The following is a 26,175-nucleotide window of genomic DNA, read 5'->3' on the forward strand; positions in this document are numbered from 1 at the left end:
CTCAGGCTGGTCTCAAACTCCTAAGCTCAAGTAATCCTCTTGCCTCGGCCTCCCAGAGTGCTAGGATTACAGGCGTGAGCCACCACACCCAGCCTGTCATACATTTTGTTATTTTTGTTTTAAACAATCAATTCACCTTTAAGGAGATTTAAGTAATAAGAAAAAAAAATCATATTTAACTTCATGACTTCTATTTCTTATGGTCTTTTTTCCTTTTTACAGGTCCATATTTACATCTGTTATGGTTTGCCGTCTGCTTGAAAGATTTTAACATTTTTGGTAGGAAAGGTTGCTACTGATAGATCTTTTATCATTTTTATGTCTGAAAAAACTTTATTTCCTTTTTATTTTTGAAAGATATTTTTATTGGGTATGTAATTGTAGGTTGATAGTTTTTTTCATTAAGAATTTAAAACAGGTGTTTCTGACAAAAAAAATCTGCCAACATCCTTTATTCCTCTGTATATATGTTTTTGTGTTTTAATTGTTTTCTTTATCACTAGTTAAAATAATTTGACTATGATGTGAGATAGTATAGTTAGTGAGATAGTATAGTTCATGTTTCTTATGCTTTGAGTTTATTAAGCTCCTTGGATCTGTGGCTTTTGAGTTTTCATCAAATTTCGACATTCTATTTGGGTGTTTTAAAAATCTTCTATATATTTATTAAGATGTCAGTATTTCCTCTAGCTTCTTTAACATGCAAAATAAAGTTATAATAACTGTTCTAATGTCCTTGTCTGCCACTTCTATCATCTGTAATTTCTAGGTCTATTTGTATTGATTGCATTTTCTCATTTTGGGTCATATTTTCGTGCTTCTTTGCATGCCTGGTAATTTTTTTATTGGAATTCACAGTGTGAATTTTATCTTGTTAGGAGCTGGATATTTTTATATTTCTATAAATATTTTTAAGCTTTATTCTGGCACTTGAAAACTGATTCTTCTGTGTCTTGCTTTCAAGATTTGTTATGTGGGGCCAGAGCAGCATTTAGTCTAAGGAAAAGTTTTCCCCCACTCTAGAGGCAAAATGCCTTTAGATACTTTATCCAAGGTCCATTCAATTATGAGCTTTTCTTTGGCTGGTGGGAACACAAACTCTTCCTGGCTTTCTGTGATTACTGGGGATGCTGTTATCTAATCCTTCCAGTGGCTTTTCCCTGACCTAGAGTTTCCATATATGACTTTGCTGATCAGTAGGTACTCAGCTGAAGACTTGAGGGGGTTCCTCTGTGGATTTCCAGAGACCTCTGTGTTTCTTGTAAGCAGCATATTGTTGCTCCTCATCGCTACCCTGTTCTGTGAGCTCCAGGGCTTTCTTGACTCCCAGCTCCACTTTCTAAACTCAGACAGATCAGCAGGCTCAGCTGGGTTCCCTGTTTCTGCACCAACACCTGGACCTTCTTTCTAAGCAATAAGCTGGAGCCATTGTAGGACTCAGCTTGTATCCTGTCTCTCAAGGATCATGGTTTTTAGTTTCCTGACATTCAATATCTTGAGAATCATTTCATATATATTTTGTGTGTGTGTGTTTCTTTATTTTAAGTGAGAAATAAATCTTGTTCCTTTTACTCCATCTTGGCCAGAAATTGATACCTGACATCCTCCTGTTGGTCACAGGGGCTCTGTTTATTTGTTTCTATTGATACATCTTTAAGTTCACTGATTTCTTTTCTCTAGTATCTAATCTATTGTTAATTCCACCCACTGAATATTTTATTTCTCATATTTTATTTTTTAAGTATAGAAATTTCAACTTTTATATCTCCTAGTTTTTCCTCATTATGTTCACATTGTAGTTCAAATCCTCAAGTATTTTTATTATGGCTGTTTTAACATTTTTCTGCTAATTCCATCATTATTGTCTGATTTTTTCCTCTGATTATGGGTCACTTTTTCTTCCTTCTTCATATATCAAGTAATTTTTATGGGTTCTGGAAGTTGTGAATTCCACATGGTTGAGTGCTGGATTTTGTTGCATTTCTTTAAAGAGTGTACAGATTTATTTTGGCAGATAGTTATTTGTGAATTTGGGGGGAGGAGGATAGATTCTAGAGTAACTTCTAGCTAGGGCAAATTTAGCCTCATGAATGAGGTATGAGACTTCTAAGGTTTCCATGGTATGTCCTGTGTATTTGACCGTGTCTTTCTACTCTGGCTGATGTGAAGTCTGTTATTCTGTCATAGTTGAAAGCAGATGTCCACCTGGTGTGTTTTTAATATGTATATGCACATTCCTATCCCTGTATGAGCTCTGGGACTTTTTTGGACTGTAGCTCCATGGTTCTTTGCTGAGAAGTTAATTTTTGCCTGATCCTGGGAAAGTTCAACTTATGTAGCCTCTAAAGGTATTCAGCCAGAGTCAAGAGGACCTCCATACTAATTTCTGGAGTGATTTCTCTTTGTTGATCCCACTTTCTGGTGCTCTGACCAGCAGATTCTAGCTGACTTCCTGAGCTCTGATCTCTGTTTCTTCACCTCAGTGATCCTGTTGAGCTCTGTTCAGGAACTCCTTCTCTGTGCGCTATTTTGGAAATTGCTTCTGAGTAGAAAGCCATGTTGATTGGAAGGCTTACTTAACTTGTTTTCTTTCTCCCTGGCATCATGGTCCTGTATTTCCTGTTGTCAAGTTTTATAACAGTTGCTTCCTTTCTTTGTCCAGTTTTTTAGTCATTTACAGTGGAAGGGAATTCTGATCTCTGTTGCTCTGTCATGGTTGGAAACAGAAGTTGACTTGATATTTTTAACATATACATCAGTGCACATAACTGACTGTAAACAGTATTTGTTTATTATTGGAATGAAAGCTCAATGAGGGCCATGACTTTTTGTTCTTTGCTATAATTGCAATATTTGTTAAACTAATCTACATCATTATCATATTGTAGTCAGTAAATTCCTTCAGAAATTTTTTTTAGAGACAGAGTCTTGCTCTCTTCCCTCGGCTAGAGTGCAGTGGAACAATCATAGCTCACTGTAACATCATACACTGAGGTTTAAGTGATCCTCAGCCTCCCTAATAGCTAGGACTTCATGTGTGCACCACCATGCCTGGCTAATTTTTTCGGTTTTTTGTAGAGATAGGGTCTCATTATGTTGCTAAGGCTGGTCTTGAATTCCTGGCCTCAAGCAATCCTCCCACCTTGGCCTCCCAAAGTGCAAGGATTCTAGGTGTGAGCCTCACTACCTGGCCAAAAGTAAATTTTTATTCTTCTTTTTGCATATATCATGTAATTCACTTTGACCTCGAAAGTAGTGTAGATACTATGCAGAAACCTAGCTTTTCTCTTTTTGCTACTAAGCCAAAATGTCTACTGATTATTGGGAAACTTGGATTTAAGTGGAGGAAGAATTTTGGCCTATATCTCTGTAAAAATTCCAAAGCATTTACATACAAATTCTTTTTATGTTTTTCGTGAGATATCAGTAAGTACACTGGTAGAAGTATGCTCAAAATTTCATCAGCCCATGTTTAGAGGAATGCAGGATGGGTCTGACAAGTTCTTTTCTTCAAGAAAGGCCACCCCAAATGAATCTTAAGTTAGATAGAAGTGGGAGGGTAGATTCCAAGCATGAGGAAAGCATGAGCGAAGGCACTCAGTCCTCAGTCTGCAGGAGGTGTGGTCGAAGAGCTACATGCTGTCATCTTGAAGTCTCATTGCAGTCTCCAGTTAGCAATGTGCAATGCGCGGTTGGCTGTGACTCAAGGATGCAGTTAAGGACTGCAGGGGCAGCAGCATACAGGTTAAAGCTGATCTCTGCGGTAGGAAGAGCTTTTGGCAGGGAGTGTTTACATAGACTATGAAGAGCTGTGTGCTAGAGGGAGAACCTTGAGAGACACCAAGATAAAAGATCGGTGGGTAAAGAGGACTCAGACAGTAGACAGAGGAGTGCCGTTCAGAGAGGTTTAATGAGAATCAAAAGAGTGGTCTCATGCTAAGAGAACAGATCTGTGTTTCTCATAGTCTGACTCACAAAAACGTGACATTAGAATTATGTGGGATGGGCAAGGCCCAAATACATTTATTTATAAAAATAAATGTATTTGGGCCTCTCCCCAAATTTTCTGAATTGAAATTTCTGTGAGTAGGGCCCAAAGATCTGCATTTTATAAAGTTTCCTAAGAAAGTTTTAGCCAAATTAGCCACTTGAGTAGAGTTTCAGGAAGGAGGAACCAGCACCCAAGTGGAGCACAGCGTGAAGGTCTAGTCCAGTAGGACCGTCAAGGGATCCACAGCGTCTGACCCTTCAAAGGATCCCTGGGTCCTGAGTCTTCTTGCTGCTGCAACTAGGATCACCCTTTGCCAAGTTTCTGTGCAACCTATTGATATATTAAAATAATAAGTGTTCATTGACTAAGTGTATAAAGCATTTACAAATATTATTGATATGAACATTGTTAATAACTAAGTTGGTAGATTAAAGAGAAGGCTGAAGAAGGAAAAGACTCATCCTTGAGCCAGCACTGAAGTCGCTGTGTGTCACACATTCACTCCTCAAACAGGACGTGGACCCAGCTGCCACCCCTTTTCAAAGTCTGTTCAGAATTCAGCCAACATTTTCTAAGGGTTTGCTGTGTATGTCACCTACTACGTGTCTATCAGTACGTCCAGATATACTTCTGAGTACAGCAGGCCTTAACTAGTCATGTTCACTGTATTCAAAAGTACAGGGAGGTGGGGGTCGGGGGGCTCTGGAAGCTTTCATTTCCCATCCTCCTAGAGTTTTTAACACTATCGATCTGTATTTTTTCTATTATAATGTATTTATTTTGCTGCCTTCTTTTGAGAAATACACAGTGCTTCTTTTTCTTTTCTTTTTTCTGCCTGGCATGATAAAACCAAAAACTCTTTTGTGAAAGAGTACATTCCTCAGAAGTTTACTCAAATAGCCATAACTCATAGTCACAACCTTTCCCATAATTATTAATTTTTCATTAATGAATTAATATAATATATATGCACCATTTAAGAAAACTTTTCTTTTGCATTAAAATTTTACTTTATTTGAAATGTATTTTTTATTTATATAAATTTATGCAGTACAAGTATAATTTTGTTACATGCCTAGACTGTGTATTGTGATAGTCGGGACTTTTATTTATTTATTTTTTTTTATTTTTTTTTTTATTCCTTTATTTTTTTTTTTTCCATTTTCAGTTGGCCAATTAACGTTTTTTTTTTTTTTTTTTATTTTTAGTAGAGACGGGGTCTCGGCTCTTGCTCAGGCTGGTCTTGAACTTCTGAGCTCCAACGATCCACCCGCCTCGGCCTCCCAAAGAGCTAGGATTACAGGCGTGAGCCACAGCGCCCGGCCAGTCGGGACTTTTAGAATATCCATCATCCTGATAATGTACATTGTACCCCTTAAGTTATCTCTCATCACATGCCCCTACACTTCCAAGTCTGTGTTGTCGCATTCTACACTCTACAGCCAAGTGTGCATGTTATTTAGCTCCCACTTGTAAGAACATGCAGTATTTGTGTTTTTGTGTCTGACTTATTTCAATTAAGGTAATTTCCTCTGGTTCCATCTGTTTTGCTGCAAAGGACATGATTTTATTCTTTTTAATGGCTGAATAATATTCCATTGTGTATGTGTATCATATTTTCTTTATCCAATAATCTTTTGATGGATACTTAGGTTGATTACTTATCATTAACGATTGTGAATTGTGCTGCAATAAATACATGGGTGCAGGTGTCTTTTTGATACGATGATTTTTTTCCCTTTGGGTAGATACCTAGTAGTGGGATTGCTGTATCAAATGGTAGTTCTATTTTTAGTTCTTCAAGAAATCTCCATACTGTTAAGAAAACTATTTTTTTTCTTAGATATATTATTTTAAAAGTTATGTAGGAGAGATGCATTTTCCTAGAAGAATTCTACAAAGGAAATAAATGGGAAACAATGAGTCATTTAGTAGAACTTGGAGTCAGTGATTATCGTTAGAGGTTGGTTTGGACTGAGAATGCCATGGGCACAGGTGGGGCTGGGATTCAGCCTTGCTTCAATAGCCAAGCGACATTTTCCCAGAGGAGATGGTCTTTCTTGAACTCATACAGAGGAGCTATATGGGCCAGCAAGATCCCTGGTGGAATTTCATTTTATAACCCTACTGAAATACAGATATTCTGTTAAGCAGAATATGGGTAATTTTCTTTTTAAAGATGGAGCTTTAGAACTGAAAATGAAAGCAAAAACGGAAATTCTCTGCCAGCATCACTGGCCCAGTCATCAAAACCAAAGCACTAAGTGGCAGCTTATTTTTTAAATAAATGAAAGTAAATACAGTGAAATAAAAGGCCTAACTCCTTTATGTCATTTATATTTTTAAAAAATCGGATGAAAGCTCAACAGATTTGTTTACAATCAGACTCCATCAAGGAATCACTGACTGTTACAGTGAATCCAGGCTAGCGGTAAAGAAGGACAGTAACATTATGGGAAGACGAGCAGAGAGGAGGCCGCAGGGGGAGGAATGCTTTCTGGGTCGGGTTTATTCCTCTTAGAAAGAAAGAGCTTCACCTGACTAAGATGACAAGAAAGCAATTACTCCCTGTCCCCCACGGCATACACTATTGATCAGGGATTTATAGTTTCCTGTGTGCTGTCAGCATTTAGATACTGAACTACTTAAGGCCATTCACCTCCGCCGTGGAAGAGCTTCAGAGACGTTGGCTACAAGAACCCCTGTCACGTGAAGTGTCAGCCAGTATAAAATTATTTACCTGATTCTCTGCTGACAGAACGTACAGCTCTTGTCTTTCCGAAGCTCGTGTTTGCGATGGGCATTTAGGTTTCTGGGCTGGGCTTTCCATTGTCATTCTGCAAGAGGGATTTGAGGACCCTGGTTCCAGCAGCTGTTTTTATGGCATTTTCGGAGCACGTGAAGTGCCCCGACTGCTTGCCCAGGGAATGTATCTGATGATGAACAGTGTTTTGAGGAAACTGGGGAGGGTGAGGTAGGAAACTAATGTCAGGTGCCTTCACTTGGATAGTGATGATGATTATTGATGTTAATAATAAAAATGTGAACATAGAATTTATTATATTTTAACCTGGCTATCATACTTTGGGAATGTCTCCACATACTACAGGGAAGGCTGAGTAATATGGAAGTCTTAGCTCCTGCTTCTTGGGATGGTTTTAAAATAGAAGACATGAATTATTGATACTATTTCAAGAAACTCTCATACATTCTAATACATCAACCAATGGATAAATTTAAAATGCTATTAATGTTTAACATGTTGACCACCATACTAGGAAAAAAAATTTCTTCAGGGCCATGGTGTTTTATTACCAAAATAGAATAAAAACTTCGAAAACAAAACAATCCCCTGTAATTTAGTGAAAAATTTGTTACTTTTTATTTTTTGTGTGTGTGTGAGTTATATGCAACTTGAAAAATAGTTCATGTGGGGCCCAAAGTAAAGAGACTCTTGAGTTACATATGCTTCATGAGGCCTTGAGCTCAAAACTAGCGTGAGTTAAAAACAAGTCACATGGCAGTTAATGTGTTAATAGTGAGTAGTGCTAATGTATTCTTTTTAGATCAGGTGTACAGCAGCTGTCTTTTAATGTGTAATATCTCTATATTTTATACACAACTTACGTATTTGGTCTGTTATACTGGCTGTTATACACAGCCAGCGTATTTGGTCTGTTATACTTGTCAATTTTATTAGTTGACTATCACATTCTTAGAGAACTTTATATTTTAAAATATTTTTATCTTTTGTGACACTTGTATATAGCTTTCTTTGTTCTTTAATAAATATTTTGACTAGAGACATAATTCCCAACATATTTTATGATTAAAAAAATATCAATTTGATAGTTCATTTTATCATATGCTTTTCAGAAATACACTAAGAGAACGAAGAGGATAATCTCTAATATCAAAGTGTGAAGCTTTAACTTTTTTGATGAGTGAGTAAAGAATATAAAGTATAAGTAGATCCAGAGACTGATAACTAAGGGAAAAGAGCATGGCATTAATTAGGCATCAGGAGACCAGGCTTGTAGTTTCTGCTCTCAGTAATTAGCTGTGTGATCTTGAACAAGTAACTAACCTCTCTGAGCTTCATTTTCCTTATGTGTAAAATGTAGTGGTTTATTTGGGAATTTCTGAAATTCTCTCTTAGCTCTCCAGTTTTAGGGTCCTCTGTTTCATTGGAAACCCTAGGTGTGGCTTTCTGATTGACAGTGTTCGTATGGAAGTTAGGGCGCAGCCATCTCAAAGTTAGCCAGTGCAAACAAATGGAATACGAGATGGGCCATTGCTCGAGGGAACCCCGTGGTATTAAAACCATCGTGGAGTGAGTCTGGCTGTGGAAAAAGCATATTGTGAAAGAGAAATCAAGACAGGTTGATACATATTCATTCAAATGGCCAACTTACCCCCCAGCATTTATGAAGTGGGACTCATATTGCACTTTGGACTTTATCTGAACGGTGTGGAGCCGCCGTGCGTGCCTGTGAGGAAGAGGCCAGGCCCACCTGGGGACAGGATTGTCAGCGTGGACCGTGGAGCTCTGTGCAGCCCATCCACGCGGGGACGTCCACGCGCGACGCAGGCAGGCAGGGACACTGCCTGACAATCCCTTTGCTCTCGTTTGTGATTCTGTCCTCCGTTAGTGAATTTTTGGAGCTGAAGAGGGGCCGCAGAAAAAAGAAAAACAATACAAGGATCCAATGGGGCAGAGTTTTCACATTTCACAGCTGACATTAATGACTGGATGATAATGACAATAAGTAGAGACCAGAGATGTGGAAGAAACAGGTTAAATGGCTACATTCCCGCAGACACAGCGCAGCACCACAGAGGCAGGCTCGAAAATCAAGGCAAACCCATAGATGGTGCCGGAATGGGGGGAGGGCATGGCTCATCTTATTAACTACTTCAGGTGTCACACACAGCAGTGCCAGCTGCAGGCTCCTCACAACCCCATGATAAAAATATGTACTGCAGTTTGGTACTAAACAATAAAGAGCACAGGTAACTTACTTTTGAAATGAAAAGGAAATCTTTTAAAAAAGTATTTTTCCAGATTACTTGAGGCAGTAGAATTTCAGAAGCGCAAAACATATAGATTATCAAGACTCGTATAATCACATGTGGCTAAATGGACAAAGGATAGAATTGCATTGAAGAGCCAAAGCTGCTTTGACTCTGTGTGTAGATTCTTTCCTGAGCATCTCCTAGTGGGATAAAAAATGTGAGCCTCTGAGCAATGATTAGGTGGCACCAAACCAGTTTTTTACTTATAATCTTATCTTTGAGGATAACATTAAGAGTCACTTGTGGGATTGACTGAGCTTCCCCAAAATCAATATATACAACAAGCTCATAAAATGTGCATTAGTTTTAACACAGACAGAATACAAAACGGTCACATTTGGTGATTTGCTTTCCTGCAAAGCAGACATTTTAGCCAGTCGCTGTTCTAGATGATTATTAACTGAACAGGGAGCAAGACCATTTCCCACTGTGACTGTTCCCCTTCGCTCAGTAAGAACAACCGGTTGCCCTTCTTGGAAGTGTCTTTCACTCTTTTTAAACCCAGGCCATTGTTGAAATTTTAATTCTTTTCTGCTTTTTCTTAAAGTTACTTGAAATCTCAAAGCACTTTTATTTATCAAAATTCAAAAAAATAATTAAAGCAGGGGTAATTTTTTTCCCTCGTGCTTTTTAAATTAAGATATAATTCACATACATAAAATTCACTCTTTTAAAGTATATAATTCAGTGGTTTTTAATATATTCACAGAGTGGTGACATCACCACTGTCTAATTCCCAAACACAGTCTTCACCTCTATACCCGTTAGCAGACTCTCCATTTCTTACCCCACAGCCAAAGTGGAGGAAATTTAAGAAACATGTAATACTCCAATTTTTATGTATATATTTATAGATACACATATAATTTATGTGAGCTGTACCTCAGCGACACTGTGGATTTGGTTCCAGACCCCTGCAGTACAGTGACTAGCACCGTAAAGAGAGTCACACAAATTCTTGGTTTCGCAGTGTGTATTAAAGTTATGTTTAAGCTGCTGTAACCTCTTGGAGGACCCATGAGCACGTGTCCAGGACTCTGGTCCCCAAACCCTGGTCTGTGGCTTGTTGGGGACCGGTCTGCAGAGCTCCACTGAACCCCTTCACCCCATGGCCTTGGAAAAATTCTTCCATGGAATTTAGGAAGAGGGGGAGGGGAGGCTGCACAACAGGAGGAGGTGAGCCGAGGGAGAACAAGCAGTTTCATTTACAGCCGCTCCCCGTCACTGGAATCACCAACAGAGCTACCCTCCACCCGCCATGTCCTTGATGCAAAAGGCTGGGGACCCCTGGTTCAGGGTACATTAAATTTGAACAACCTGACTGAACTTTCTTCAGGATTCAGAGGAGATCCCCAGCACCTCCTTGTGGTACCCCTCTCATTAATTTAACTTTTTTGACATTTCCACTGTGTTTCTCAGGCCAACTTGCATTCATTGCTTGTCTCTTTGCTCAATGCCGATGGTACTTCTTTCTGTCATTATTATTATTATTATTATTATTATTATTATTATTATTTGAGACAGAGTCATGCTCCATCACCTAGGGTAGAGTGCAGTGGTGTCATCATAGCTCACAGCAACCTCAAACTCCTGGGCTCAAGCGATCCTCCTGCTTCAGCCTCTCGAGTAGCTGGGACTACAGACACTCCACCATGCCTGGCTAATTTTTCTATTTTTAGTAGAGATGGGGTCTTGCAGGTCAGCTGCTCCTGACCAGCTCAGGCTGGTCTCCAACTCCTCACCTCAAGTGATGCCCCTGCCTTGGCCTCCCAGAGTGCTAGGATTACAGGCATGAACCATTGTGCCCAGCCTTTTAATTTTCTTTGAGTGATAGGATTTTGGAAAATATATAAAGTTTTAATTAAAAAAAAGTTATGTTTACACTGTGCTGTAGTGTATTAAGTGTGCAGTTGCATCATCTAAAAACCAATGTATCTACCTTTATAAAAAATACTTTATAGCTAAGGAAAGCAAACGATCATCTGAGCCTTCAGGGAGTTATTATCTCTGGGTCTGGCTGCTGACTGATCAGGGTGGTGGTTGCTGAAGGTTGGGTTGGCTGCGGCAATTTCTTAAATTAAGACGACAGAGAAGTTTGCTGGATAGACTGACTCTTCCTTTTGCAAAATATTTCTCTGTAGCTTGTGATGCTGTTTGATAGCATTTTAGCGACAGTAGAGCTTCTTTCAAGATTGGAGGCTGTCCTCATAACTTGCTGCTGCTTTATCAACTAAGTTTACATAATATTCTAAATCCTTTGTTGTCATTTCAGCAGTGTTCGCAACATCTGGAGGACATTCCATCCCAGGAACTCATTAGTTCCTTTGCTCATCCCTAAGAAGGGATTACTCATCTGTTAAAGTTGGACCATGAGATTGCAGCAATGCAGTCACCTCTTCAAGCTCTACTTGTAATTCTAGTTCTCTTTTTATTTCCAATACATTTGCAGTGACTTCATCTACTGCAGTCTTGAACCCTCAAAGTCATCCATGAGGGTTGGAATCAACTTCGTCCAAACTCCTATTAATATTAGTATTTCAGCCTCCTCCCATGAGTCATGAATCTTCTTAATGGCATCTAGAGTGGTGAATCCCTTTTAGAAGTTTTACAGTTGACTTGTCTAGATCCCTCAGAGGAATCACTCTCTGTGGCAGCTATAGCCTTACAAAATATTTCTTAAATAAATAAGACTTGAAAGTCAAAATTACTCCTTGATCCATGGGCTGCAGAATGGATGTTACATTAGCAGACATGAAAACATTACTCTCCTTGTACATCTCCAATAGAGCTCTTGTATGACCAGGTGCATTGTCAATGAGCAGTAATATTTTGAAAGGCATGCTTTTTTTTCTGAGCAGTAGGTCTCAATCTTGAGTGGTAGGCCTAAAATATTCAGTAAACTGTGCTGTAAACAGATGTGCTGTCATCCAGGCTTTGTTCTTCCATTTATGGAGCACATGGAGTATATTTAGCATAATACGTAGGTGCCCTAGGATTTTTGGAATGGCAAATGATCATTGGCTTCAACTTAAACTCACCAGCTGAATTAGCCTCTAACAAGAATCAGTCTGTCCTTTGAAGCTTTGAAGCCAGGCATTGACTTCTCCTCTCTAGCTATAAAAGTCCTAGATGGCATCTTCTTCCAACAGAAGCCTGTTTCACCTACATTGAAAATCTGTTGTTTATTGTAGCCAACTTTATCAATGATCATAGTTGGATATTCTAGATAATTTGCCACACTTGCTGCTTCACCTTGAACTTTTATGTTATGGAGAGGGCTTCTTTCCTTAAACTTCATGAACCGACCTCTGTTAGCTTCAAACTTTTCTTCTGCAGCTTCCTCACCTCCCTCGGGATTCATAGAATTGAAGAGAGTTGTGGTCTTGCTCTGCATCAGGCTTTGGCTTAAGGGAATGTGTGTCTGGTTGATCGTCAGCAAAGAGGCTGCTTCAGTTTCTTATCATCGGTGTGTTCACTGGAGTAGTACTTTTAATTTCCGTCAAGAACTTTTCCTTTGCATACACAAATTGGCTAACCATTTGGCACAAGAGACCTAGCTAATGTGGCTCAGTGTAGTGGCTCACGCCTGTAATCCTAGCACTTTGGGAGGCTGAGGCTGAAGGATGGCTTGAGGCCAGGAGTTCAAGACCAACCTGAGCAACATAGTGAGACCCTGTCTCTAAGAAAATAGAAAAATTGGGCAGGTGAAGTGGTGCACGCCAGTAGTCCCAGCTAATTGGGAGGCTGAGGCAGGAGGATAGCTTGAGCCCAGGAGTTTGAGGTTGCAGTGAGCTAGGCTGACGCCACAGCCCTCTAACCAGGGCAATGATTGTACATGCCTTGCTCACTATGCTTAATCATTTCTAACTTGTCAGTTAAAATGAGAGACATGTGACTCTTCCTTTCAGTTGAATGCCTTGAGGCCATTGTAGGGTTATTAACTGGCTAATTTTGACATTGTTGTGTCTGAGGGAATGGGGAGGCCTGAAGAGAGGGAGAGAGATGGGGAAAGGCCTGTGGGTGGTGCAGTAAGAACACACTTAACATGTATTCATTGTCTGCCATGTATTGATTTTGTGGGTGCAGTTTGTGATGCCCCAAAATAATTAAAATAGTAACATCAAAGATCACTGATCACAGATCACCGTAACAGATATCCTAACAATGTAAAAGTTTGAAATATTGCAAGAATTACCACAACATAACACAAAAACATGAAGTGAGCATATGCTGTTGGAAAAATTGTGCCAATACACTGGCTCAACACAGGGCTGCCACAAATCTTCAATTAAAAAAAAACAACTGCAATATCTGTGAAGCAACTGCAATATCTGTGAAGCACAGTAAAGCAAAAGACAATAAAGCAAAGTTTGCCTGTATTTCAGTTATGTGGTGACTATCCAAACATTGATTCTGTTTAGTAGCTTTGTCTATATCCTTGGTGGAGCAGTTAATAGAACATAACATAGGTTACTTTCAAAGTCTAGTTTGTTGAGTTGCTTTATCGTGGCTAGAAGTATAAAAAAATATGCACCCCACACACACACCAAAAAAAAGTTTCTGTCATTCTTTCTTACAAAAAAGTTTGTTATCCCATTTGAGCCTCTTCCTTTGTAAATCACTGGAGTTCAGTGTATGACAGTTTGAGGTTGTTCATTCTCCTACTGCCACTGTTCTCATTCCTGGCGTAGTGCTTGTACTCAGAGGTGATCCACAAATGCCTAAGAATTTAATTGCTGATGCGAATCTCATTGGTTTAAGAAATGAATCCAACCTTCAGATAGTCCCTGCTGTGTAAGTAAGAATTTTGTTTGCTGTTTTAAGCCTCCTTCTAATCTACAAACACATTTTTCTGTATCCTCTGCTGCCAGCTGAGAGGTTCAGGCAGACCTGTTTACCTTTTGACGAATAGCTTCTTTGGCTTTCTTCTTTTTCCCCTAAGAGGGATGAGGCAGGCCAGGAAAGTAGCAGACCGAGAAAACTGGGATGGCAGAATGATAGAAAGAGGGTTGGGGAGCCTGAGAAAGAAAGCAGAAACCTACCTCCTCTGTGTTCTTGCTCCTATTACTCTGAAACCGTAACCTCTTTTTTTATCGTCATGGCCTTTCGAGTGCTTTCTGCAAGACATGCAAGTTGAGCTTGTTTATAAGCATGCTAGAACCCAGAGATTACTGAGAAGCCAAAGTGTAAAAAACAAAGGATTTGTCCTCTTATTTATCTGAATGGCCTCCCAAAGAATCTAAGAGGGTGGACAGCTGTGGAACTGGGCCGGAGCCAGGGTCTGTCCCAGAGAGCGAGCGGTGCCTCTTGCAAGAGCCCTGCTGCCAGGGCTCACTGCAGCCAGCATCCAAGATCATTTCTCTAGATGTCCACACTGTGCTGCTACCAGCATCTTTCAAAGACAGTGACAATTAAGGAGAATTCAATTCTCCTTTTTTTTAAGGAGAGGAAAGGCAAAAGCTTTGGTTTGGTATAGTCTTTCTAAAATTCTTGGACTGTGTTTGGTTTGAGAGTAGTGCAGTCCCTATACATTTAAGCAGGAATGTTTTCAGTAGCAATGAAGTTTAGCTCCATGGTACACTGATCAAAGCCAGATCCAGACATGGGGTTAGGCTAATAATTTGGCAGCCCTGGCAATGGAGAATCATTGTTAGACTCCAGCTTCCTTAGGAGGCAGGTTATTAACTGTAAATTGTTACTTGAATATTCCCCTTGTGGGGTGGAGAGGATGTCTCATCTCACCCCACCCCAAATGGCTTATTAAAGTATTCCTTCCAGTTATATCAGTTAGGAATGATGTGGGCAGCAAATAACAAAAACAACGAAGACTAGAGTAGTTTTTTAAAATAGACATTTATTTTTCTCACATTTCTGGAAGTTTAGAGCATCTGGCATTATTCCTAAAACTCATTAATATCAAGGCTAATTGCTATAATTTCTTAGCTTGTCTCTCATAGCTGCAAGACGGCTGCTGTAGCACCGGTCATCTTGTTCACGTTCCAAGAAGAGAGAAGGAGGAAGAGAAAGGGATAGCACCTATGTTAGAAAAACACAAGATTTCATGAAACCCTCGACAGGGCTTTTACTTATGTGACTTTGGCCACAGCAGTGTCTGATGGCTGCTTTTGGGCTAAGGTACTTGAGCAAGGTTTGGAAATGGGATTGGGTCAGGCAACAGTTCTTATGAATACAGTTTTATTTATCTCATTATATTTCTAGGCATATTTTAGTGCCCCTGAGATATATTAGCATCCATTATAGTCTAACCCTAAATCTAGCTCTGAGCGTGCTAACAAATTAAACTGTAGTAATCGCTACCATACGGACTTAATATGCCAGCTGTTTTACATATATTAACTCACTCAGTCCTCATGACAACCCCATGAAGTCTGTATGATTAAGGTCAACATTTTACAGATTAGGAAATGGAGGCATGGAGGTGTAATCGTTTGCTCAAGGTTATAGAGTTAGGGAGTGGCAGAGCCTGCATTCGAACCTGGGAGCTGGCTTCAGAGTTTTTCTCTAAATCACAACATTATATTCCTTCTTTGACATAAAAATGTGCATAGCCATGAGCAGATACACGGATACTTAGGGAGACTTTTGCAATTAAGAAGGATTACTGCAGGGAGAGCATTTGAACAGGATTGAAATGGGCTGAGTTCAGCCTGGCTCCACCATCACTAGTCATTTATTCAGCAGATATTTCTGAGTTCCTGTGATTTGCCAGACACTATGTGTATGAGACAGACGTGAGTACTGTCTATTCTCTTGGGAAAATAGAGCCCCCCCAAATGAAGTAAGCAAACAAATAAATAAAGGGAATGTTATTGATGAACGAGAAGGAGACAGAGAGAGCTGAGAGCTGGGTAACTGGGGGAGTGGTACATTAGGGTGGCCAGGAGAGGACTCCCAAGGAGGTGGCATCTGGATTGGGAGCAGAATGATGAGAAGCATCTTGCTGCGGAAATAGCTGGGGAAGACTGTTCCAGGCAGAACGGAACAGAAAGAGCAAATTTCCTAAGGGAAGAAAGAGCTTGGCTTTTAGAGAAACTGAGAAAAAGATGAGCACACTTTGTGCTCATGCCAGGGGAAAGTGGTGTTGGATGAGGCTAATGAATAAGTTCAAGGACAGAATGTCCTGCGCTTTGAAGTCATAGTAAGGAATTCACACTTAACTACAGTTGCAACAGGAAGCTACCTGTCCCCGTTTCTCATCATATAATGAAACATACAGTACTGGCTTTGACTACATCATGGGGTTAATGAAGATCAACTAATGCAATGTGTAGGACAGTAAATTATCATATGAAATAAAGGCCCATAGAGAATGTCTTCATAAGAAATATGTATTTAAAATTATTATTTTTATTAATGTTATTATTTTAGAGACGGGGAATCTTGCTCTGTCACCCAGGCTGGAGTGCAGTAGCACGATCACAGCTCACTGCAGCCTCAAACTCCTAGGCTCAAGCAATCCCCCTGCCTCAGCCTCCTGAATAGCTGGGATTACAGGTATGAACCATAGTGGCTGGCTAAAAAATATTTTTTGGAGTATACTCAATAACTAAATTTGTGATTAGACAAAGCAAGTTGTGCATAAACAAATACAACTTTTAAAAAAATCGGGTATGTTTACAATGCTGTGTGGGGCTTCCACTTACAGTTAGGGTGTAGACTAGTTTGTGATGGACTTTCATTCTCACTGTAACAATTAGAGAAAAAAGGACACATGTAGAAATCATATATTTTAAAAACTAGGCTGGGTGGGTTGGCTCACACTGGGAGGCCTAGGAGGCAGGAGGAATGCTTAAGGCCAAGAATTTGAGACTAGCCTGAGCAAGAGTGAGACCTTATCTCTACAAAAATAGAAAAATTAGCCAGGCATGGTGGCACAAGCCTGTAGTCCCAGCTACTTGGGAGGCTGAAGCAGGAGGATTCCTTGAGCCCAGAAGTTTAAGATTGGAGGGAACTATGATGATGCCCCTGCACTCTAGCCTGGGCAACAGAATGAGACTCTATCTCAAAACAACAACAACAAAAAAAAACTATATTGGAGAACTGTAGATACAAAGAAGTATATGGGAGCTAAGTTCTGGGGAAGGAAGAACTCTTGCTAAGTGAGCACTGCCCATTGGTCATTTCCCTCCCTAGGCATGTCTGCTCCCTGAGTTTGTGTACTTCTGTGCAGAACATCACACCTATCTAGGTAGAGGAGCTCTACTGGGTTAAGGAGATGCCAGTGGAGCTGGTAATAGCACCAGCACAACAGATTGGAATTTGTAGAAGCTCCAAATGCAGAGTTAATTCTTTCCACTCAATAATTATCCCCCCTGGGAATTTTGCTGTGAGCCCAGCAACATAGGGGGTCAGGCTCTAAAGCAGAGAGAGGTTTTTATAGTCCATGGTGTTTATCCCAAAGCTGAGTTACTGGGAGGAACTTGCAGACACATAGGACAGATTTTCCCCTTGAAACGTTTGAAACTAGAGGTAAACTCAAACAAATTAAAGTTGCAGCCCAGCCCAGACCCAGCTCACCTCCTGATTGAGTTGAAGAGATCTGCCCCTCACTTCAACTGCCAGGTAGAGGAAAAGGCTTGCCCTTTCTGGCGGAAGCTCTGTTTTACTCCAGTTTGTAGAGTTATTTTAAAAACAATGTCTTTCATATAATAAAAAGTTATAAAATATGTGAAGAGGAAAGGAAAATGTGACTCACAATCAATTGGCTGTTTTTAAATCAGTATTTAGCAGACACATTGACAGCACAGATGTTGGTGTTAAGAGACAAGAACTTGCAAATAACAATGATAAATGTGTTAAAGAAATGAGAGGATAGATAGTCAATAAGGGATAGAATATATGGATAATGTTAACAGATAAATGGAATCTCTAAAAAGAACTAATTGGATATTCTTGATGTGAAAAAACACAGTGTTGGAATGGAAGCATTCATTGGATGGACTTAGCAGCACCAGACAGAGCAACAGAAATCCTGTAACTGAAGCACTAAGAAAAAGTGGGGGGAAAGCAAAGCAGATTGTGAAGGGCATTTGGGAAATATCAAATGGGCTGACAGTCATGGTGTTGGAATTCCAGAAGGAGAGGAGAGGAGAGAGCGAATGAGACAGAAGAAATACTTGAAGAGAAAATGGAGAATATCCCCAAATTGATGAAAGACATCAACCCATAGGTTCAAGAAGTTCAATAAAACTTCAAGCAGAATAAATAAAAAGAAAACCACAATGTAGGCATATCATATTCATACTGGTAAAAACAAAAGATAAAGAGAAAATTTAGGCCGGGCATGGTGGCTCACGCCTGTAATCCTAGCACTCTGGGAGGCCCAGGCGGGCAGATCGTTTGAGCTCAGGAGTTCGAGACCAGCCTGAGCAAGAGCAAGACCCCGTCTCTACTAAAAGAATAGAAAGAAATTAGCTGAACAACTAAAAATATATATATATAAAAATTAGCCAGGCATGGTGGCGCATGCCTGTAGTCTCAGCTGCTCGGGAGGCTGAGGCAGGAGGATCGCTTGAGCCCAGGAGTTTGAGGTTGCTGTGAGCTAGGCTGATGCCACAGCACTCTCGCCCAGGCAACAGAGTGAGTCTCTGTCTCAAAAAAAAAAAGAGAGAAAATGTATTAAGAGCAGCTAGAGGAAACAGACATTATATTTAGAAGAACATCAAGATTTGTAACTGACGTCTCATCAGAATCAGGAGTCCACGAGGCAGTGGAATGACTTCTCTAAAAGGATTTAAACAGCAATTGAAATGTGCCCAGTAAAAATAACTGTCAACATGAAAATAAAGACATATTCAGAATGAAACCTGAGGTAATTTGTTGCCAGCAAATCCACAGTATGGGAAATGCTAAAGAATGAGAGAGAAATATTGAAGTTCTCAAAGCTGAGGGGAGATGACCCCTGTGGACACACAGACATGTGGAAGGAATGAAAGACACCAGAAAGGATAAATAGAAAAGACTACTTATTATGTTTTTTAAGAGATGACTATTTTAAATTTACAACAATAATAACTATTAGAAGATATAAATGCATGAGAAAGCAACACATGTGACAACAGTAATATAAAGGGTGGAGGGAGAATTATACTATGTAAGTATAATTTATAATTTACATTGTTAAGTTGTGAAATGCTATTATAATTCAATATAGATAGTAATAAGTTATAGATCTCTGGAATCTACTAAAAGATAACGTAAGTTACAGCTTAAAAAATGGAAGGAAATGGAATAATAAAATCTTTTCTTTTTTTAAATGCCATTTTGAATTTATGTTAATTATCATACACTTAAAATTTAATTTTGAACTTAGTGGTGTTTTCCCGATAAAAGTTGCTGTGTAACATAGTTGCATTCTGTTTTTCATGTTATGTTTTCCTGGTGTCATTTTTTGGGAGAAAAAAAAAACAGCTGATGAAATCTGAACTCTGTTTTCTCCTAATATGGTGAGGTATGAAGCTTCAGATTAAGGCGCATCAAACTGCTGAATGGGCCTAAGGAGAGTCAAAATTACATAGTGTTTCAATAATGGAAGACCATGGGGTGTACTCCATCCTGGGATGTGGGGGGAATATTTGGACTCCTAGCTAAAAAAGTGAGAGCTCTTCCAAGTGTGCTTATCCCAAAAATGTTGTCTACTTCTTTGCCAAAAAAATTTTTTAGCATTGCAATTAAGGGATTCTTTGGGTGGTTTGTCTCAGATGAAACCAGTGTGTTACTCAACTGCTCGTGACCAGTGAAGTGTACATCCGTTCCCCCTCCCCCCAGCAGTGTGGTGAAGGTCTCCCCTCTGAGATTCCACCAGTATACCCTTTGCATGAATAAGGAACTGTATACTGTAATTCAAATTATCATCATTAGCCCTAAACATATCTTCAATTCACTTACTAGTTCCCCAAATTTCTCACTTCAAACATTTTTAGCAGTTGGCTATATCTGCATGTTTGCTTAATTTCTAAGATAAATTATACAACTCTCTGCAGCCGTTGATGTGCTGTCACTGTATTGGCATAGAAAAAATGTCTATGCATGTTTCTGAGCCAAGAAAATAAAGCAGTTTATAGAACAATATTGATTTGCTGCAGATGGAAGGAAAAGACTTTCCATTTTTGCTTTATACAATTGTATATTAAACGGTTACATTTATACTGTATTATAATTTTTTAAAAACTTGGTCCGTGTCTGCTATAAAGATTGCCAGTTTTTTGTTGTTGTTGTTGTTGTTGTTGTTGTAACAAGTCAAGCATATTCATTTTTTAAAGAAATTAACCTTAAAAATCTAGAACTGGAAAAGGTTTTGGGTATCCATATACTTTTTCTGAATATAATATATGGACAGCAATAGGCTGTGTGAGCAGTGGTAACTGATTTCAGTTTTATAAGAAGTAGATGTCTATATACTAGTACTGTATGAGTTTGCTAGTGGTTTTCAGTATTAGTCTTACTGCAAAAGGAAAAAAGAGTCAAGCCTAAAAATAATAAAGGGGTCAATAACCATCTTGGTAGCTTGTCGATTTCATAGAAATTTCAACCACTAAAATGTGTCTATCTTGTTAAACTATAAAGAATTCTGTGAAAAACTCTTATCACCCAATTATCGGACAAAGCCTAAAATTCTTTTTTATCATACAACACATTAAAAAATGGATATTTCATATTTTCCTGAAAGGCTTTGATTAAAAAAAAAAAATTGGCTATCTTGCTGTCAGTTAATGTTCAAAACTAGAACTATTCTTACAGTCAGGTACCATGAAAGGATCAATGAGAAAATTCCAGAAATTTCTACTGAGGGTGATTTAGAAAACCAGAAGGATTCCTAGAGGTATAGAGCATATGAGCAAATGGAAATTTTTTTGTCTTATGTACAGAAGCATTTCCTCTCTCATTTTGCACTCCCATACAGGTTAAGTGTGCATTACGTATGCCATAGGCCATGGCTAAATTTGATAACGCTCCACTGCTGCCCTGCCTATTAAAATGTAATTGTCCTAAGTGAGTCATAACGCCAGAGCGGCTTGCTCTGCTTACCTCTTTCCACCTGGGACTTCTCGTTTTGAGTGAAACAGCTCAGACCACACATCTGTTAAGAGGCAGCCTCAGTGTTTTCGTCCAATTCCACCTGAACCCATGGAGAAGAAGAGCTTCTTTGAAAGGGTCTGACCCACACCAGGTTTAAAAATTAAAAAAGAAAAGAACAAGAACAGAAGTCTTTACTGCATGAAGTAACTCAGTTAATCTCTATGGTTGGAGACCAGAGTTTTCCAGTTAATCAAACATTCTGCTCACAGGAAATGTAATATTTGCCAGTTGTACATCATGGAAGTCAAATATTTTGTTTCATTTCTATGTTTTTATGATGAGAGATCTAAATCTCTCAGAATTCAGACATTTTGGCATCTCTCTGCTCTGCTGTGTCTCTTGCTGTGTTAAATCAACATTTATGGAATGCTTTTATGTTCTGAATGCTTCACATGTGTTAATTCACTGAGTCCTTGGAGCAGCCCCCTGAGGAAAGCAGCCCCTGGAGCTGCTCCATGGTGGTGCCGTTAGCTAGTGAGTGAGCGCAGGAGCCGCGCTGCCCTGGCCGTGGTCGGACGCTGCCCTCGGTGGCCGTCCAGCTCTCCCTGGGTCTCTGTGGGTGTCCGTGCTTCACGTTGATGCTCTGCTTCCCTATCGTAATGTAGGTTTTCCACTTAATGTTACAGATATATTTCCCCTCACTATCTCATAATCTCAGCAGCTGATCTTAAAAAAAAAATGCATCGTTTTCAATTTAAAAAAATATGATAAATAGGAATTACAAAATTTATCATCTTAACCATTTTTAAGTGTACACTTCAGTGGTATTAATTATATTCATAATGTTGTACAGCCATTACCATACAATAAATGGAATTGTATAGTAGTTATCTTTTTATGACTGGCTTATGTCATGAAGCATGATGTCCCCAAGGCTCATCTCTGTTGTAGCATGTGTCAGAATTTCCCTCCTTTTTAAGGCTGAATAATATTTCATTGTTTATATCACATTTTGCTTATCCACTTGTCCATTGATGGATAGTTGAGTCGCTCTGTCTTTTACTACTGTGAATCATGCTGCGATGAACATGGGCGTACAAATATTTCTTTGAGAACTTGCTTTCAGTGGTTTTGGTATATATCCAGGAGTGGAATTGCTGCATCTTATGGAATTGCTGTTCTATTTTTAGTTTTTTGAGGAGCCATCATACTCTTTTCTATAGAGGCTGCACCATTTTACACTTCCACCAATAGTGCACAAGGGCTCCGTTTTCTCCACATCTTCACCAACACTTGTTATATTCTGTTTTTAAAAAACAGTAACCACCCTAATGGGTGTGAGCAGTCAACTTTTACACCCTCTGCCATCATCTTAGCTACTTTGCAGATGCAAGCTTTCAGCATACATGTTTTGACTAATACAAATAACTTTGCATTTTATGAGTATATAACACTTCTAAAAAATATTTTCATGTTAATTCTCGTGTGGTCACAGTGTCATTATGAAGTATAGAGAATTTTTTTTAAAGGGCCACCACCAAACAGAGATGACTCCCTCAGACCCCTCTCTGCCGTGCTGACGCGACTTCACCGATTTTAAACTTAAGTTTAATTTTGTGACTTGATAATGTAAAGACACCCATTTTCACTCTCAGGTATTATTCCTTCCTCAGAAAATCCATTCCTCGCTGCCGACAGATCAACAGGATGCTCTCCAATGAATCCTTACACCCTCCCGCGTTCAGCCGCTCCAACTCGCAGGCCTCGGTGGACAGCGCGTCCATGGAGGATTTCTGGCGGGAAATAGAAAGCATTAAGGAGAGCAGCATGGGCGGGCAGGAGGAGCCACTGCCAGCCGAGGCCAAGCCCGTGGATGGTAAGGAGCTGGCTTTGTTTTCCTGTGTGCCGACCGTCTTTCTTCGTAAGTTCTCTCTGACTCTCCTGGTAGGCAGAAATCATCCCACTAGCTGTTTAACCAGTGAATCAGGTGAATTCAGCAGAACGACCACCTACTCCCACTGATTAATATGGACTGTCCTGGTAGTATTGTATTAGATTGTGTTGTATTCTACCAAATAAAAGCCATATGAAATATTCTGGTTTTCAGAATTGATAGAGGAAAGTAGATATTGAATATGCAGCTAGATATATGGAACTGGAATTCAAAGGAGAGCTTCATGAGGAAGTTATACAATTGGCAACTGGATAACGAACATAGGATTGCGTTGTACTTGATTCAGCAAACAGGACTGACACGGGTATCTGCCATGGACATTCTCACCTACAGAAAACGTATATTGTGCATGCGCTGCAGTCTGAGTCGGAGGATTTCGCCATTCTCACCCCTAGTTTATGTCAACTCTAGCCCTACTGATGACTTCTTCCACTCTTTGATAATTCCTTACAGAGGTGGAGAGGAAAATCCAATTTTAAATATTAAACTGTATTTGTAAGTTTTGTCTTGAAAAATGAAAATCTTATCTTAGGCTTAAGTAAAGGAGAACTTCATAACTCACAAATCTAAAAGATTTGTTATGTTAGATTAGGGCTACCAATTATAAATTCACCTTTTATTTTCTGTTAAAGGGACAGTTTACAGTGCAAATGAATAATAAAAACAAGATAGCAAATAAAATATTTGCCTAGCTAGAAACTGGACCTGTAGAGTACATTAGAAGGCTTTGTTTATATACCAATGATGCAATAATGTAAACAGAGTCCAGTGTTCCTAGACTGATGGTATGACATGCGGTTTGTAAATTAGTCTAAGCTGCTCTTTAAACAACCCTCATTCGGGTTTTGCCTGTTCTTCATAGTTCCCAGAAATGTATGTGTAGGGGGTTTTCTGTTACAGGACATTGTTATTCTGAATTCCTTGTATTTCTGTCTATATAGTTTACATTAGCAGTGGATTCTCTTTGATGAATTTTAGATTTTTCAACTGCTTTCCAAAAAAAAAAAAGAATTATTTTCTAATGTTCAGAATAAAGAAAAAGTAGGAAAACGAACATCAGTTGAATATCTGCTTTGTTTCAGGTTGTTTGCCATCTGTCATAAATCTATTGATGGAAAAAACAAAACTCATAATCCTCATAACTACCTAATACTTTTGTTGTTATTACCCCCAATGTTGTAATTCCCCAAATTTGGTCTTGAGGTCTCTCTCTGGACAGTGGCTACAAACTCTAGCCCTGTTCTGCTGGACTCCAGGGGACTTGGTCATGGATGTTTACACTGTGCCTTTCACAGGACACTTCTTGATCCTGGCAGACGCCCTAATGCCCAAGAGTCTGACACGTGACCAGGTGTCCTTCTCTAAGGAAATTTGTTTTTACTGGCAGACGCCGTTGTGGCTCTTGTCTGACCTGTATCCAGTTTATTCCACCAAGGTAGCCAGTCTTTAGGAGAGAAGTTAGGCTCAGGTGTGTTGGTCAGGGAGGCACAGAAGAGGCAACCTAACCCAAGCCATGAAATACCAGAAGCAGCGTGTTACTCACAGATCCCAGAGACAAGACAGCAGAACCCGTCTCAGGACCAACGGGAAAGGGGAGCCATCCGGGACACTCACACTCAACCAGCAGGTGGGAGGTGAGGGGAGGCAACCTGTGGGGGCCAGGGTGTTACCCAAGCAGTTTCCAACGGGGAGTTCTAATTGGTGGGTTTAAGCAAGCAGGCACACGTTCCATGGAGTCACACTGTGATGGACAGGTGGTCAGTGCAGCATGTCCGCACAGGGCATGTGGGGTGTGGGGTTCCATGGGGTGAGTCAAAGAGGTTGCAGCCAACTGTCCCATATGGAGGTGGTCACCAAGAGATGGTTGCATAAGGCAGATGTCTGGATTGACCACATGGAAGAACTGGGAGGAGGTAGAGAACTGGACGCTGTCAAGAGTGACTAAGCTCTGCTTCTGGTATGAGAAAATTAAACCTATATTCAAATGGATACTGAGGCAACATCAGATTACATGGATTTGCTACCCTTATTTTGGTGAGAGGACATGAGGCCTAGAGAGATCTTAAAACTTATCAAAATCATTTAGCTAGTAAATGGTGGGTGACACTGGGATTTGAACCCGTATTGGAGTGATTAAAAACCCTTTTGTGTTCCAGTAAACTGTGTCTTTTCTACTATGGTTTTAGTTTAAAAATTCATATTTCATCAGTTTTTGAAATTGGTAGTCCAGATGTGGCTTATATTCAACTCCCTGGCAAGGAAAATGACCTTGCCAAGTCTGCCATTTACCTTACTCTACTAGAAAATATTCTAAAATTTGACTTATTTAAAAAATACAATACAGAATTTTCTCTTGTTATAATATTCTTTCCCATGATATCTATATAAAAAAAGACAGTCTTATATTGTTTACTGATATTTCTTGTCTGATAAGCACAGACCTACGGATACACGTGTCATCCAATCATACAGAACATGTTCTCACCTCAGTAATGTTCTCTTACAGAAGGAGAACTGGAAGCAGAGTGGCTGCAAGATGTGGGTTTATCAACGCTGATCTCAGGTGATGAAGAGGAAGATGGTAAAGCCTTGCTGTCCACATTGACTCGAACCCAAGCAGCTGCAGTGAAAAAGAGATACAATACCTACACTCAGACCATGAGGAAGAAGAATAAGCAATCCGTCAGGGATGTCAGAGACATCTTCGGAGTCAACGAATCTCCTGTAAGTAATGAACACTGCTCAAAGGGTGTTTGGTTTGATTGGGGAGTCAGGCATGGGGTAAGAAAAAATATCAGAAAAGTCTGGTTGGCTGTTGCCATTTTAGCTTCTAGAGAAAACTAAGCAGACAGTACAGCGCAAAATTTTAGAAATTTGAACTTTAGTGATTATTCCTTATCTTCCAAACTGCAATATCCATCAATACTAAATTCATCCCCTTCTTTGATGAGATTGGAGAGTAGCTTCTTTAGCAATGGAGCAAGTCTTTGTGGATAGGATACACAGAGCCTCTACTTAAATCTAAGCACTGAATGGAAACTCTGTGGTCAGGTAAGGGAGTCCAGGGACGTGGACTTAAGTATGGCCCAGGAGGTTTGGTTTAATGGGGCTGGGG

The 26,175-nt window shown here is 39.6% G+C and overlaps 1 protein-coding gene across 1 annotated transcript in view; it reads left to right on the forward strand.

The window, feature by feature from the left end:
* ARHGAP28 (Rho GTPase activating protein 28) overlaps positions 1–26,175 on the forward strand; it is a 165,342-nt gene that overhangs the window by 80,108 nt on the left and 59,059 nt on the right. The window contains exons 2-3 of the mRNA XM_012746184.2: positions 22,780–22,982; positions 25,567–25,784. Of these exons, the coding sequence (XP_012601638.1) occupies positions 22,780–22,982; positions 25,567–25,784 (421 nt within the window). The remainder of the gene's footprint in view (positions 1–22,779; positions 22,983–25,566; positions 25,785–26,175) is intronic.

The sequence above is a fragment of the Microcebus murinus genome, chromosome 17, assembly GCF_040939455.1.
Source record: "Microcebus murinus isolate Inina chromosome 17, M.murinus_Inina_mat1.0, whole genome shotgun sequence".
Classification (NCBI taxonomy): domain Eukaryota; kingdom Metazoa; phylum Chordata; class Mammalia; order Primates; family Cheirogaleidae; genus Microcebus; species Microcebus murinus.